Source organism: Phyllobates terribilis, unplaced genomic scaffold (genome assembly GCF_046119375.1).
Source record: "Phyllobates terribilis strain yellow unplaced genomic scaffold, ASM4611937v1 Scaffold_3__8_contigs__length_932513732, whole genome shotgun sequence".
NCBI classification, from domain to species: Eukaryota; Metazoa; Chordata; class Amphibia; order Anura; family Dendrobatidae; genus Phyllobates; species Phyllobates terribilis.
Window position 1 is genome coordinate 741,154,829 of NW_027362763.1, and position 15,568 is coordinate 741,170,396.

Below are 15,568 nucleotides of genomic sequence, written 5' to 3' on the forward strand. Positions count from 1 at the left end.
TGCCCTGAGTAACGGTTCCCCCAGGATTCCAAAGAATTCATGAAACCCGTCTTGCCCTATCTGAACCTAGGTAACACTTACCATTAGGGGTCATTTTAAACCAATAAAATGAGGCATAGTCATCCAATCCCTATGGATTCAGGTTTGTCAATTTTCGTGATGTGCGCTGGGATAGAAAGCGATGACGGCCCATGCTCCAGATGTCATCCAAGGTACGTGAGCAATTCAGCCAATCACAAGACCCAGCAAACCGGTGACGGAATAACAGAACGTCATCTTTTTCTGTGCAGACGAAGACCCCAGGAGTAGCCAGCACTGGATCATCAAAATAACTTTCTAAACTAAGTACATAGCCATATAGGGAATCTCCCTGTAAGAATAATGATAACTTCTCACCTGGGGGTCCAGAAAAACTACTTTAAAACTGTGTGCAAAGTATGTGCTCGCTGCACCTAGGCGGTGCTCTGTGCTTCGGTGCAGCTTCTCAAATGGTGCATATGCACCAGCAGATAACCGTGCACGAGTCGTCCTAGGAGTGATCGTTTCCTGATAATCTGGGAATCAAAATAGGCTGCCAATTACCCGGCAAACAAGCAAGAAGCTCATTTGTCAGAGAAAGATTTTTAAGATTGCTTAAAAGTCATTATTCTCGGCAGCACATCATCCTGTGCTGCCGAAAACAATGGCAGGGTATGCGCACAGAACGATTTCGTTAATGATCTTTCTGTGCATATACATTCTGCCTGTAAATAAACACCAATCAGCAAACAAGTAACCGATCAGCGTTTGCTTAATGCCACAAGTCAGCATACACATTTAGTCCATTATGTCGTCCAGATGCCCCCTGGCGCCTCCTTAAAGAAGCACTCCTCCCATCAAAATATTTATCCTCGTAATATATTGTAATCACCATATTATGCAGCACTGTGTACTTACAATTGCTCATTTTGCCTTTCTACCCTATTAATTCTTCCCTTATCCATTAGGTCTATGACATCACGTGATTAAAAACTGACTAGCTGAATCCTTCTAAGCTCTATGTAGAAACAGGAGGTAAATTGTCCCTGTATGACTCATCAGTCACTGCAAAAGTCCCTGGCAGAGGGGAGGAGGGAGCAGCTGGGTCAGGAGTTGAAGAGGGGAATGATTTTTGTAGAGCTAAGAGACTTCCTGTTTCTACATAGAGCAAAGAGAAGAATTTGCTGGGTAGAAAGGCAAAATGGGCAATTGTAAGTACACAGTGCTATATAATATGATGACTGCAATATATTAAGAAGATAAAAACTTTGATGGGAGGAGGAGTGCTTCTTTAAGTAACTACACTGCCTTCACATGTGGCAGCACTCTCTTGGCTAAATTCCTGTGCATGTGCAGTAGAGGCGTTTTCCTCATCTTTGCCTTCTGATATTTCTGCATATGAGCCAATACTGTGGAAATTTCATCTCACCGCTGATCCAAGTGAAGCCAGTGCTGTCACTCATTTGCATATTACAGTAATTTTTCTGGGAATCTAGAAACTGGGCACAGCGAAAAGTATCATTCTTAGGCCTCATTCAGACATCTGTTTTTTCTTTTTTATCTTGCAAGTGAAAAAAAAAGGACCAGTTTGCATTAGGGCGCAGTATAAATCGGAGCAAGTGCACGGACTGGCCGGTGGCTCTGCCAACCTCAGTATGACAGTTGCATAGAAATACATGAAGTTGACAAGCTCTGGTAGGTAGAGCCGCCGGCCAGTCCCTGCACTGCGCTCTGATTTATATTGCCGTCTGACTGCGCCCTTAGTGTGCTAGATCAGATTTTCATCAGTGTCTGTTTTTTACCATTGTGTGTCATTATTTGTTCTTAAAAAAACCCTCATGGTTTCTCAAGCTCTTCCTTGGAAATCAGTCAGCCAAAATGGACCGCACAAACATGCAACTTGGGTGCCATCTGTTTGCTGTCAAAGTTTTTCACGGACCCATAAACTTGCATTGGCGAGTTTCCATTAAACCGAGATCATGAGGAATTGAAACCCAAAGACTCAGATTTATCATTTGCAATTTATTGAGGTCACTTTTCTTCCTTTGTCTTGTGGCATTCGCTGCCGCTTCTTGCCCCAAATTCTTCAAAATGGTACATGCGGTTCATGAATATGGCGCAAAATGTTCTTTTTGTCTTTAACCATTTTTTGTGACATTTTAGTTCAAAAGGTCACTAAATAAGTCAAAAATTTATAATGTACAGAAAATCACTCAGGGAGAAGGGGGACTGGAGTAGATTTGCAATTTATTTTGCTACTTCGCAAAGAATGAATCAGGAAAAAACACCTGGCGATCCTAAACCCCGCTCAAAAAAAAGAGGTGAACACAATAAAACAAGACAAAAAAAAAAGAGCAAATGGAAAGATGAACTGGTACAAAAAAAACACAAAACAACAACAAAAAAAAAGCACAAAACAACAAAAACACAAAAAATAAGCGCAAATGCAACAATAAATTGATTCCTTCCAGTATGGAATGGGCTCAGGTACAGATCCCCATACACCTCGGGTGTCAGCTGCATTGCACAGTATGCGCACAAGTAACTGCTGCAATAGTTTAACTTCTTAGATGCTGCTGTCAATCACGATGGCCATTATTCTGTATGGAGGACTATGTGGGACCCATTATTCTGTATGGAGGACTATGTGGGGCCCATTATTTTGAATGGAGGACTATGTGGGACCCATTACTCTGTATGGAGGACTATATGGGGCCATTATTCCATTATTCTGTATGGAGGACTATGTGGGGCCTATTATTCTGTATGGAGGACTATGTGGGGCCATTATTCTGTATGGAGGACTATGTGGGGCCCCATTATTCTGTATGGAGGACTATGTGGGGCCCCATTATTCTGTATGGAGGACTATGTGGGGCCCATTATTCTGTATGGAGGACTATGTGGGGCCATTATTCTGTATGGAGGACTATGTGGGGCCCCATTATTCTGTATGGAGGACTATGTGGGGCCCCATTATTCAGTATGGAGAACTATGTGGGGCCCATTATTCTGTATAGAGGACTATGTGGGCCTATTATTCTGTATGGAGGACTATGTGGGGCCATTATTCTGTATGGAGGACTATGTGGGGCCATTATTCTGTATGGAGGACTATGTGGGGCCCATTATTCTGTATGGAGGACTATGTGAGGCCCATTATTCTGTATGGAGGACTATGTGGGGCCCATTATTCTGTATGGAGGACTATGTGGGGCCATTATACTGTATGGAGGACTGTGTGGGGCCCCATTATACTGTATGGGGGACTATGTGGGGCCTATTATTCTGTATGGAGGACTATGTGGGGCCCATTATTCTGTATGGAGGACTGTATGGGGGCCCATTATTCTGTATGGAGGACTATGTGGGGCCCATTACTCTGTATGGAGGACTATGTGGGGCCTATTATTCTGTATGGAGCACTATGTGGGGCCCATTATTCTGTATGGAGGACTATGTGGGGCCCATTATTCTGTATGGAGGACTATGTGGGGCCCCATTATTCTGTATACTAGTTGGCCTGCGACTTTGTCCAAGTTTTTCATTTTAGCCCTCTGTGTGTTTCAGTTTGACATCCCTGCCCTAAGGTGACTAATAAAAAAATAAACAAATATATATAAAACTTTAAATATAAAAGATTAAATCCCCTCATTTTCCCATAATGAAAATACTGATATATAAAGCACACAGACGGCAGAGTCGCTGCTCTTTGGTCTTGTCACCTCCCAAAAATAACTAAATAACAAAAGTAAAAATGGACCTATAAAATACAACACCACTGAAAAATAAAGTCCTGGTTCTCAGACTATGAAGCCAATTCTCCCCCAAGATAACCTAGGACTACTACGACCACCATTCCCCACCTGCAGTAGTAGGAGAGAGTCACAGGCTGCCTGTCTTTGCAGGTTCTGTACCTGCCTGTGTATGAGGTCATTACACAATTCAGACTACGCGTTAATCTACTGTAAATAAAATGATCCCATTGCTAGCGGCCACAATTTATAACGTGCCAGATTTTCTGATTGACGTGTCAAGCGTCCAATCAGCATTCTCTATACCATAAACAAGCTTCTGTCACTTTTCTCTGTCGACCAATCACATCGCTGTGTGTAGTAGGCGGGGCCGGCTGGATTTTTTTTCTAAGCATAGCCCTTTAAAGAGCTGGCAAGCCCCGCCCCATTCTAGGTAAACGCTGATTGGATTATAGATTGAGTGACAGCACGGAGCTCCAATCCCTGCGCAGTATCCATGCTGCTGAGTGCCCAATGTGGGACGCGGCGGCGGCATTGGCGGCGGTGCAGCGGCTGGAGCTTGCAGGGAGGGTTTTTTTTTCACGGAGGCTTGTGCTGGAGTCCAGGGCCGGGAGGGGGGCTGCACCTTTCTGTCTGCATACCAATTATTCCTGGCCTGGAGGAGAAGGGATTGTATCGGTAATGGTGGGCACACTGGCATGGATGATCCACACTAACCATCAGGGCTGAGGGATTAAATGCCCCAGTGGGCAGGAGGTAAGCAGATTGCATGTCCTTATTCTGCTGCTGATGGTGTGATTGTAGCCTCTGCCCTGCTGCCTGCCTCTCACCCTCTGCGCCCATCTGTGGCAGGCAAGGGTTAATGTGCGGAGATGACAGCTTGTAGTGACAGCAGGAGGGGGGTCCTCACACATGACACCAAAGTCTGACAAAGTCCCTGGACCAGACCTGCCAGCATCACTATGTGCCATGGACGGTGCAGAAGACCTCATCCTCCGCCCGCTATAAGTGGGCACGGGCAAAAAAAAATGGGTGACCGCTTCCGAAATTGGTTGGACCAATTTTTAGGATAGATGCGGGCATGCTCCAGTATCCAGCCTGCCCACCCCAGCGATCCCCCACTGCTGCCCATACACATACTGAAAGATTATGGTCGGCCGTCTGATCCATCCCACCCGCCACGTAAAGTGAGGGCAACACTGAGTGCGGCGTCGTATCGCGACCTGCGATCTCACACAACAGTCACAAAGGTTTGATTTTCTGCCGTTGGTCACAAGTCACACACCGATCACTTGTCACAGACTCCGGTGCACGTGTCATACAACTTTGCCCCCCCCCCCCAAAAAAAAAAAATAAAAAATTGCAGCTCTAAAATAATCGCATAATTGTTTTTGGTTGTGCGACACCTCTTTAAGGCCGTGTTCATATGTGCAGAAATGCTGCTTTTTTTTCTCCGCAGGTGTCCAAATTAAAATACGCCTGATCTGATTATTGCGGGAAGGTTTATGGATTTTCACCTTTCTTTGTGTTTTTGGTGCAGCGCTTTTTTACATGCGGTTTTTATGGCTCTAAAAGAAGCAAAAGAAAGAAGAAAAAAAAAAAACAACTCAAAAGTGCACAGCAGAGATGAGTTTCCATGAAGTCACATCAGTTTTGCTTGAACCGTAAGGCTCTGTCCACACGTTGAGTATTTGCAACAGGTTTTTCTGCACCAAAAAGAATAAATTGTTGGCAGCTAAAACCCCTTGTAAAATACACCCGTTTTTCACATATTTTTACGTGCATTTTTTTCCCCATTCATAGGTGAAAAATGCTGACAGAATTAAAATCCTGCAGATTTAAAAAAAACGAAAAAAAACAACTTGTTTTCATCCACACAGAAAAATATGCAGCATGTGCATGAGGTTTCAGAATTCTCAGTCGCTTTGCTGTTGCTGTAAAGTGCAACGTTTTTATTTTGCAGTTGCAAAACGCAGCATGTGAACAAGCTCCGAAACGGAGCAGATTTTCTGCACGCGAATATGATCTTGGTAATTAAACCTAATATTATTATTAATAATAATAATAATTTAAAAAAACCCACAAAGTGACAATTAATTGGCGGCAATCTCCCGATTCCATACACAGCTGGTCTCTGTGACATCGAGGGGAGAATCCCAACCTGGCCGGTTATGATTGTACGTCCGGCGTTACATGCAGGGCTGGGGAGGGTAATCGCCCTGCGCTGTAATGAGGGATGATCACTAATACAAGGGATGTGTTTCAGGCTTGTGAGTGCAGCTCGGCCCTTACTATATAATGTTATGGAGGCGGATCCCTCCCTATAATTGCCGTGTTGGAAGGTGTACCATTGATTCTCCTATGTGGGAGGAGGAGGAGGGAGAGCACACACTGTCCGTCCCTTTGTAAGGGATCACGCTGGACTCGCTCTGCGTTTCATAGGAGTAAATTGCTGCATGATGTCAAATATTAACTGCAGTTTCCCTTCTTCCTCCTTTGTCTTTTCCAGTCTAGCTCTACAGAGTCCACGTCATTTCGCCGGGGAGGAGGGCTGACTTTCCATGCACTGGGGACTTCCTCTCCCTCAGCCATGCAGGAGTCTCCTGAGCTGGCTGTCTGCCTTGTAAAGTGGGATCTGCTGCCTGTGCTGAGCGCTGCTGGACGACAGCCTGTGTTCGGCCACCTCCGTCCCCCCATGTAGACTCTCCTGCTTGGATTACTAGAGAAAAGACGTCTGATTTATTTATTTTTTTTAAAACAAGTGCCCCTAGCTGTTCCTGGATCATGGCTTCGGTGTGGAAGAGGTTGCAGCGCGTGGGCAAACACGCTTCCAAATTTCAGTTTGTGGCATCGTATCAGGAGCTGATGGTGGAGTGCACTAAGAAATGGTCAGTAACCCCACGTTTACGATGCTCGGCGTTTACAAAGGTTCCCTGGAATGCGCACAGTGGCTAACCTCAAACAGCAAAGTTGTGTACAGAAGTCAAGAAAATTCCCACGCTCCGAACGTCTCGCTTGCAGTCGGGGGGGGGGGGGGGGTTTCTTTCTTGACACATTGCCCTAATTATTCTAATGACTGCACAATTATAACGCCGCTGATATCATTGGCTGCTCACACGTCCTGGTCTGTAAAGGTTTAAGAAATGAATTAATCGGGGCTGAGGAAAAAAAAAATGGATTTAAAACAGAAAATGCTGATGTTTGTTTCAGGGCTGAATGCTTCTAAATTTGCATATTGTAATTCGGTCCCTAAACAGATCTTGGGGACAGCAGTGAATGGAGGAGTGATTACTAATGAGCACCATCGTACTTGGAGCTGCATACATTAAATGGGACCCGTCACCAGGTCAAGTGGCCAGTTTTTGTTGTTGTTTTATTTCCGCTCCCCTTAGTATTCCATTTTGTTTTGGGGGGAATTTGCCATAATGCAGTTCCAGAGATAGGGGACTTTGTCTTTAATGTTGACTGTCTTTGTCAAGGGGGTGTGGCTCACATTATCCTCTGGGGCGTGTCTTTAGGCTGTTCATCATTACCATGTGAGCACCGCCCCCCTTGATAAAGACCATAAAAATAGCCACTAAATAAAAAGGCCCAGATCTCTGGAACCATATGGGGGATTTCCAAAAGGGGAGCAGTGGGAACAAGAGAGGAGCAAAAACTGGACACACTTCACCTGGTAACAGGTCTATGGATTTATCAATGCCAGTTCATCAGTATATAAAATGTTTGGGGTTTGCCATATTCCTGAAGCCCACGCACCGCGTCATCCATCACAACTGTGTTTGAAAAAGTGGGCAAAGCTTGCAATATAGTTAAAAAAAACAAAAAAACTGCAATACTCTTGTTAATGGTTTTGGCACATCTTTTGGCCAGCGTCATGTAGGTGTGAAGTGGTGGCCTAAACACATCGAAACTGGTACTTGTAAAGTCTCCTGCACAGGACCATGTAACCGGATCTTCTGGAGGTTTCTATTACCCTGAAGGGTGCATTTGCTTTTCCAGTTGGAGGTTTGTGTGCTTGAAATGTTAGCTGGCTCCATCAGATTACATAGTAATCAGCGCATTGGAGATCCACTGTGGTTACCTTATCAGTACCTGCACTCAGGTTCCCATACGGAACCAAACACAGCTTCAGTACTGAAAACAAAAAAATATATAGCGTGCCACTTAATACCACATTAAAATATTTTTCCTACTGTCATCTGTGTTCTGCTGCTGTGATACCGCAATTTCCTCCGGGATAAATAAAGTATATCTTATCTTATCTTATCTGCCTGATGCTTAAAGGGATATTCCCGTCTCCAAGATCCTATCCCAATATGTAGTAGGTGTAATAATAATAATATTAGCAAACACCTTCAATAACAAATGTAATATAGTTTTTCTGATTCGCTAAATCTCTTCCCTCATGTGCAGGCATTGCAGGACCTTTAGGTATCCATGGTTACGACCACTAGTAACAGCTAGTTACTAGTGGTCGTAACCATGGATACCTAAAGGTCCTGCAATGCCTGCACATGAGGAAAGTGATTTAGTGAATCAGAAAAACTATATTACATTTGTTATTGGAGGTATTTGCTAATATTATTATTATTATTACAGCTGCTACATATTGGGATAGGATCTTGGAGATGGGAATACCGCTTTTAAGCATCAGGCAGATGACAGTAGGAAAAATATATTTTAAGTGACACGCTATATATCTTTTTTGTTTTCAGTACTGATGCTGTGTTTGGTTCCGTATGGGAACCTGAGTGCAGGTACTGATAAGGTAACCACAGTGGATCTCCAATGCTATGGAATCTATGGGGCCAGCTGTATCTGCTCATCTATGTGTAAGGCTTCATTCACACCTCTGTTAGACTATGCCATAGTCTATCAGAGTTTTTAATCAAGGTTTGTCCAGAACCCGACTTGTGCATCAAACTTGCCTGTTTAAGTCATTGGGTGGGTGAAAAGATACTGATGTCATTTGTGTGTCATCCTAGTGCTGTCTGTTTTTTGCTGTCTAATTGGTAGGATAAGTTTGGAAACTTTCATATTACTTGCAAGAAAAAAAAAAATGATGGTAAAAAATGGATACGTGGAGCATAAATGGATGAAAATCTAACTTATAAAAAAAACTTGATCGAAACCAATCCGATGCAAAAGAAAACTTGCTTGTAAATGAGACCTATAACAGAGATATTTATTGACAAACTAAGGATACAGTGGGTCCTAGTCCTTCTATAAAGCTGGAGAAATTTACAGGGTATGATTGATAAAGAATCCTTCTAATTACTGCAAGTGTTAGTGCTCGATAAGATGTCAGTTTTTCATGTACAAGTGCGATCTGTATTTTTTTTTTTTTCATGGATTTCCCTCATAGCTATGAATGTTAATGGGGCTGTTCACTTTCAGATCTTTTTCCTCAGACCAAGTGATCCAGGCAAAGGTGCAGTGACATGTCTGATGTGGAGCCGAGTGTTGGATGAAAATCGGCAATGCAAGTCTATGAGTCCTTGAAAAAATCCGACTGCTTTCGGTTGCCACACATTTTTCACTGACTGATAGGGGAAGGTGGAGAATTTTTTTTTCTTCTTCCTCATTAGTGAAAAAAAACTGATGAAAATCTGCCCAAACTCTGATGAATCTTGGTCCGTTTTCTCCTACGTCAGAAAAAACTGATGTGTGAATGAGGCCTTACCCGAGAAGAATACTTCTTCCATGCAAATGCTGCAAAATAAATGGTGGTCCGTGGACCGCCTGGACATTCTGGTTCGCCGGAGCAGAAACCATTACTAGGGTACGTCCACATAACATGAAAATTTCACAAAAAAAAAAAAAAAGAAAGGAGAACACATCCACCTTGATTAATGTATTGAAAGTCAAGTGTACGCCTGAAAAAGGCTGGTTGTAAAGCAAAACGTCGCGTATTGGACTTCCATAACATTCATCGAGGTGGAAGTGCTGCTGTCTCCTTTTTTTCTGAACTTATTGGTTGCTCAGTTGGTTTATTAGCCGTAATGAGACATGCACCTAGGTGCTCTGAATTCGCATGACGTCCTACAAACCTATTTCACTGATGATCTTGCCACAAATCGGCAGGTAATCCACAGCAAAATCCACGCTTATTACCTGCGGATTGTGCTGTGGATTCACATTGGATGTTGCCGTCTACATTGATTGGGTGAAATCTGAAGTGAAAATCTAGTTGTTGTTGTTAAGGCTTTGTGCAGACCATGTCTTTAGTAGACAATTGTGCTTGAAAAAGCGGCTCAATAGCGCCCCCTAAAAGGAACACCGTGCGCAACAATGTCAAAATGACGCTCCTGTGCATATGTTCCATCTTATGTCACTTTTAACTGCTTCAGGGTTTGGAAATTGTGGCGAATTTAAAAAAAGTGACACGCTCATTCTTCGGGTGTTCTCGTTTGGATGCCGACCACTCTCTAGACCGCCGGCGTTTTTTCTGAAGCGGCTTCACCTGAGAAAACTTAGCGGCTTCATCGGCATGTAAAAGATGCCATGTGAACATAGTCTAAAGGGAATCTGTCACCTGGTTTTTGCCACCTAATCTAGGAGCAGCATAATGTAGAGACAGAGACCCTGATTCCAGCAATGTGTCACTTACTGGGCTGCTTGCTGTACTTTTGATAAAATCATTGTTTTATTAGCAGGAGACTCACTAGAGGACTAGTAAACAGACTGCCATGTAGTCCTCCATATGTATGCACTCTGTATAACCACACCCCCACCACTGATTGGCTGCTTTCTGTGTATACTGTGCATAGGCAGAAAGCTGCCAATCAGTGGTGTGGGTGGGGTTATACTGAGCTCCGCATTCAGAGAACTGCGAGATCAGCAGAGAAAACTGTTTTTAAAGGGGTTATCTGGTACTATTTATTTTTTTTACTACTTGCTTAAGAACTAACAAGCAGAATGTTGCTACCTACCTACCTGCCTGTTGTGCTCGGCGCCGATCTCTACCAACACAGAGCAGTCACAGCTTCTGCTGATGTCATGTTGACAGAGTAGCAGCTTCTCTTCCGCTCTGCTCTGTTGACAATGTGTGACTGCCGATAGCAACCTTATTGACAGCCAACTCCCCGCTGCCTAACTTCGGGGAGCTGGTTGTCAATCAGCATAGCGTCTGTAGTCACGCCCTGTAAACAGAGCAGCCCGGAAGAAGAGGAGCTGCTCTGTTGACATCACCAACAGGAGCGGTCAGAGACCACTCTGAGCTGGTGCTGTGTAGAACAGACAGGTAGAACCTGTTAATTTTTAGGCCCAAAAATTAACACCATTAGTCAAAACTGCAGCACCCAGTAAAGTAAGTGATGCATAAAATCAGGATCGCTGCTCTCAGATGGGGGTAGTAAAAACCTGGTGACAGATTCCTTTTTAAGCCAGTTTCACACAACTATTTATTTATTTTTTAGGGTATGTGAAAAACTGTTCCCACTTAGCATAAATACTGCTTTTTTTTACCATTGCGATTTTGTGGACCGAAAATCTACTGCACTTACCTCTCCAAGCAAAATAGATGTGATTTCATGAAAACTGATTTCTGATTCCTGCATTCTTGCCTTTTTTCCTCCTTTATTTGATGCGTTTTTGGTGAAAATTTGATGCAGCGTTCTTTAATGCATTTTTTTTTAATACAGAAAAGCTTTGATTCTTTTGAACTTAAAAATGTAACACCGCTTTTTACATGGAGTTTTTTAAGGCTCCCCCATAGAGAAAAATCGCATAGGAAAACACACAATTCAGCATCATCTCAGCTTTAAGCACGCAGTATGCGCGAGGATTCATGACATCAGATCCACAGCAGACTTTCTGCACACAAAAACGCAGTATTTATTCTACACGTGAACACGGCCTTTCTGTGCTAAAACAAATTCATTAAAAAAAAAACGCTTTAAATCTGCAACAAAATCACATCAAATAAAGTGGAAAAGGCAGTAAATATATCTGCAATATTCAGAAAAGGTTGTTACTGGATATTTTGGTTTGGAAACAAGGCAGAAAAAAAAAACACATCAAAAGTGCTATGTGTGATCAAGTCCTTAATGTTTCGGGTCAGATTTCTATCAGTATTTGGTCAGTGTTTACCATCCGTGTTTCATCAGTTTTTTTTTTTTTTTTTGTTTTGTTTTTTTTTTTTCATTTTTGGACACTTGATCTGCAAAAATAAAATAGCCTTGTGAACTATTCCGTAGACTTTAAAGGGTTCACAAATGTGAAAAATGGGCGTTAAACTCCCAGACGTCTGAATGAGGCCTATTTTCATAGTAGAAAAAAAAAGCGCCTGTTTTTCGTTAGTAGATCCGATTTTTCATCTATATTTGTGCCCCGTCCATTTTTGCCTGTTTCTCATATGCAAAAAAAAAAATTCAAAGCTTCTCTTACCCATTAAAGACAGTAAGCAATGGACGGCACTTGGATGACAATTGTGCGTCTTTTTTTTTTTTTTTTTTCTTCAAGATCTCATTGATTTTAATGGGTTCAGATAAAAAATGGACATGTCTCCATATTGCTTCTTGCAGACACTCTGTCCATACTTTTTTGAAGACCATGTCATCAGCCCTGTAGACTATAATGGGCACGTGTTATATCCGTGAACAACTAGTGTCAGATGGAGCCTACGCAGACCAGTTCATAAGGGCCATATTCTGTAATAAGCCGTTTGGACAGGCGAGGTTTTTATGAGACATCTCCTCCTATAAACTTCATGGGTCACATTTACAATGGTGTCAATATTCCTGAAATAATTTTTATTAGTGATATCATTTTGGCGATTGAATGAATGAAGCCATCATTGGATCGCGTTATTTGCACGTGATGTTGTATATTCATATAATTGACGCCAATTTTTCACTTTTTATTGTGCTGTGTGGGACTCTCAGTACAGGAAAGAAGACGTCATTGCATCATGTTCGGTTTTATTTTTAGTGCTGCGTCTTTGTACAAACATTTTTTTCCTTTTATTGAAGCGGTCGGGTCATATGAGGGCTGTAAAGTTGCAGGAGAGCAGATCTTTCAGCTAATCAATGTCCTGAAAGTGTCCGGTCTTCAGAAGGCCTCGCTTTACAGTGGAGAGATGCTGACCGTTCATTCATAAGGCTCCATTAACTTTAATGTACATCCGAGATCTGCTCACCTCAACTGACTCAATAATAGCCCTGCAGACAACCTGGCTTTTTACATGAGGCCATTATCTTACCGTGGTGCATTGATCTCGTAATAATGGCAGCAAAGTGCGGCATTGTGTATCATGTGGTAGACGACTGCTGCGGTTCAGGCAGGCGATTGATCAGTTAGGTCTGTAAAAAGTTGTTTTGTTCTTGGATTGTCGCGGCCGGGGGTCTCTTGGTTGCATGACTGTATCATTTTGAAGGACACAGCTTTTATGAAATTCCAACCCCCAACGTGCCCCGACCAATTCCAGACAGGTTGGGTAAATGGCTGGCTACACCAGTGGAACTTTTTTTTCTTGCAATGTTGTTGTGTTTTTTTTTTTGTTTTTTTTTTTGGGTGGGGGGTGTATTTTTCCCCTGCTCCCTCCTCCACCATTGCTTTCTAAGGCTCTGTTCACACAGTCACACAGTACTTTTCCCGACATTCTAAGGTGTTTCAAGCTGCCTGAACCAAGGTCGTGACGTTTCATAGAAAATACAAATCTGTAGTTTTTTTTTTTTTTTCAAAAATGTTCGGTCCAAACCCGAAACGCGTCAACTACCTGAAATTCTCCAAGAGTGTGGAAATACTATTCTTTTACAGCAGCGCGGTCAGTATTATACGTCTATACCTCTATCATTTGACGTTTCATAGAAAATATGGTGGGAGGCAAAAGCTGGAGGTGACTAGTCACAGGTACGGGTCCTGACCGCTTCTCCTCGTGCAGCTTGCCTAGATTGATATGGGTCTCCCTATACATTATGCAAATTGCCTCTTCAGAGAGGAAGAGGGCTAGAACTCTAGTGCCACCTATTGGAAGTAACAATCTGAAAAGTCAGTATCAACCCTTTAACGAGCCTTTCCACATGACAAACCAGAATCTCAACTTGCAGACATGGTGTTTCAGGGTTTTGCCCCTCATCAGTGCAAAGTGTTAGATCTGGTTTGTCTAGGTGAGAGGCGTCTGACCGAGATCCAAGGGGTAACGTTTCTCCTTGTGGAGTGTGACATGCCAATCCTTACATGCTAATGTGAAGAGACTTTTAAGCCTTGCAATGCTGCTCTGGGAAATGAATTATGCAAATTGCTTCTGCAGAGGCATAAGAAGATTTTTTCCACCCTCAGTTCGAACCATATAAGAGGTTCCCCTTAATGGTAATCTGTCAGTAACATTATGCTTGCTAAAACATCGGTAGTGCAGGATAGGGCAGTGGAAAACATTACGAGCGACGGTGCAGCAGATGGCGCCAAAATAGGTATCTTTCATACACTGACCTATCTGGCACTAATTCTGCTGGGGTAGGGTTTCTGACAGGTTCCCTTTAACTATATTTAAACCAGCACAGGCAGCATCGGAGTGCTGAGCCGGCTCTGGAAGCGGACTGATGCTACCTGTGATTGGCTGCAGCTGTCAGGTGACTGGAAGAGCACATCATCAGATGTCCTTTTCCGATATATTTCTATAGGAAAAAGTGCATTAAAAAATGCTGCTTTAAAACACACAGCAAAAATGCAATAATCAAAGCGGTGGCTTTTGCGCACTTTGGCTGCAGACACCTGTAGAAGAGTGCAGCTGGGGAAAAAATGCAGCAGTCGCAGAAATTGCTGCAATAAATCTTCCATGTATGAAAGCCCTGGTGTATCGCGATAGGGTCTTACCTGGTAAATAGAGAATAGATTAAATAAGAGTATGCTCACCTGGAAGGGTTGTGACCGTCACAATCCCTTTTTAAGGCCACGTTCACACTATCAGTATTTGGTCAGTGTTTTCCATTAGTATTTTTAAGCCAAAACCAGGTGAGGAACAATCAGAGGAAAAGTATAATAGAAACACGTCACCACTTCTGAATTTCTCACCCACTCCTAGTTTTGGCTTACAAATACTGATGTAAAATACTGACCAAATACTGAACGTGTGCACGTGGCCTAAGGCTTGTAAAAGGCCACCAGATAGATATAACAGCAATGCTGTAAGATGAGGTGGGTATAAAGCCACGCTGCCAGAGATACAATACACAATGGGAAACCAAATGGAGTGCAGATGCGGTTTTATTCGTCAACGCGTTTCGAGGTGATCCAACCTCTTCCATCAGGACCAACCACAAAGGACAGGACCAGCCACATCTTTACCCGTCAGGAGTGGTCTTTCAAAGCTTGATGTCAATGTTTGCTTTTGACTTGTGGTGGAAGCATCGGGTTTTGTCAGGTCCTGTTTTAAGCCATATAGATACATAAGGGATAAATGTGTATTGCCATCTCAGGAGTGGTCTTGATTAAAAACATTCTTTGTATTTCCCATTGTATGAAAACCAATGTCTTTATGGTAGAAATAGGTTGCCTTGGTCACACATGCAGGTGATAAATGTTGTTTGGGAATTTCTCTGTTTTTTTTGATGATTCCCGGTAGAGTTTGTTCACATTGATTTGCAGGACTCGCTGGACAGGAGCCCTGAGAGCCTCCTACCTGACAGCATCTGAGGCCCTTCTTCTGATTAGCCGGCCTGGCGCAACATCATCGTTGTGGCGTGACTTATGTGACGTCACAGCAGAACCGGCTAATCAGAAGAAGAGCCGCGGATGATGGTAGGTAGGAGGCTCTCAGGGCTCCTGTCCGGTGGACAAATATTACTGGAATG

General features: G+C 43.0%; 1 protein-coding gene across 7 annotated transcripts in view; it reads left to right on the top strand.

The window, feature by feature from the left end:
* The first annotated feature begins 4,266 nt into the window (after nt 1-4,266).
* Nucleotides 4,267-15,568, top strand: part of EHBP1 (EH domain binding protein 1) — a 445,048-nt gene continuing 433,746 nt past the window's right edge. For 4 of the 7 annotated variants that reach the window (XM_073672136.1, XM_073672138.1, XM_073672139.1 and 1 more), the window contains exons 1-2: nt 4,267-4,529; nt 6,283-6,661. In XM_073672136.1, the coding sequence (XP_073528237.1) occupies nt 6,558-6,661 (104 nt within the window). In that variant the 5' untranslated portion in view covers nt 4,267-4,529; nt 6,283-6,557. Of the gene's footprint in view, nt 4,530-6,282; nt 6,662-15,568 lie in introns of those variants that run through there. The other 3 variants (XM_073672140.1, XM_073672141.1, XM_073672143.1) reach the window with 2 other exon arrangements.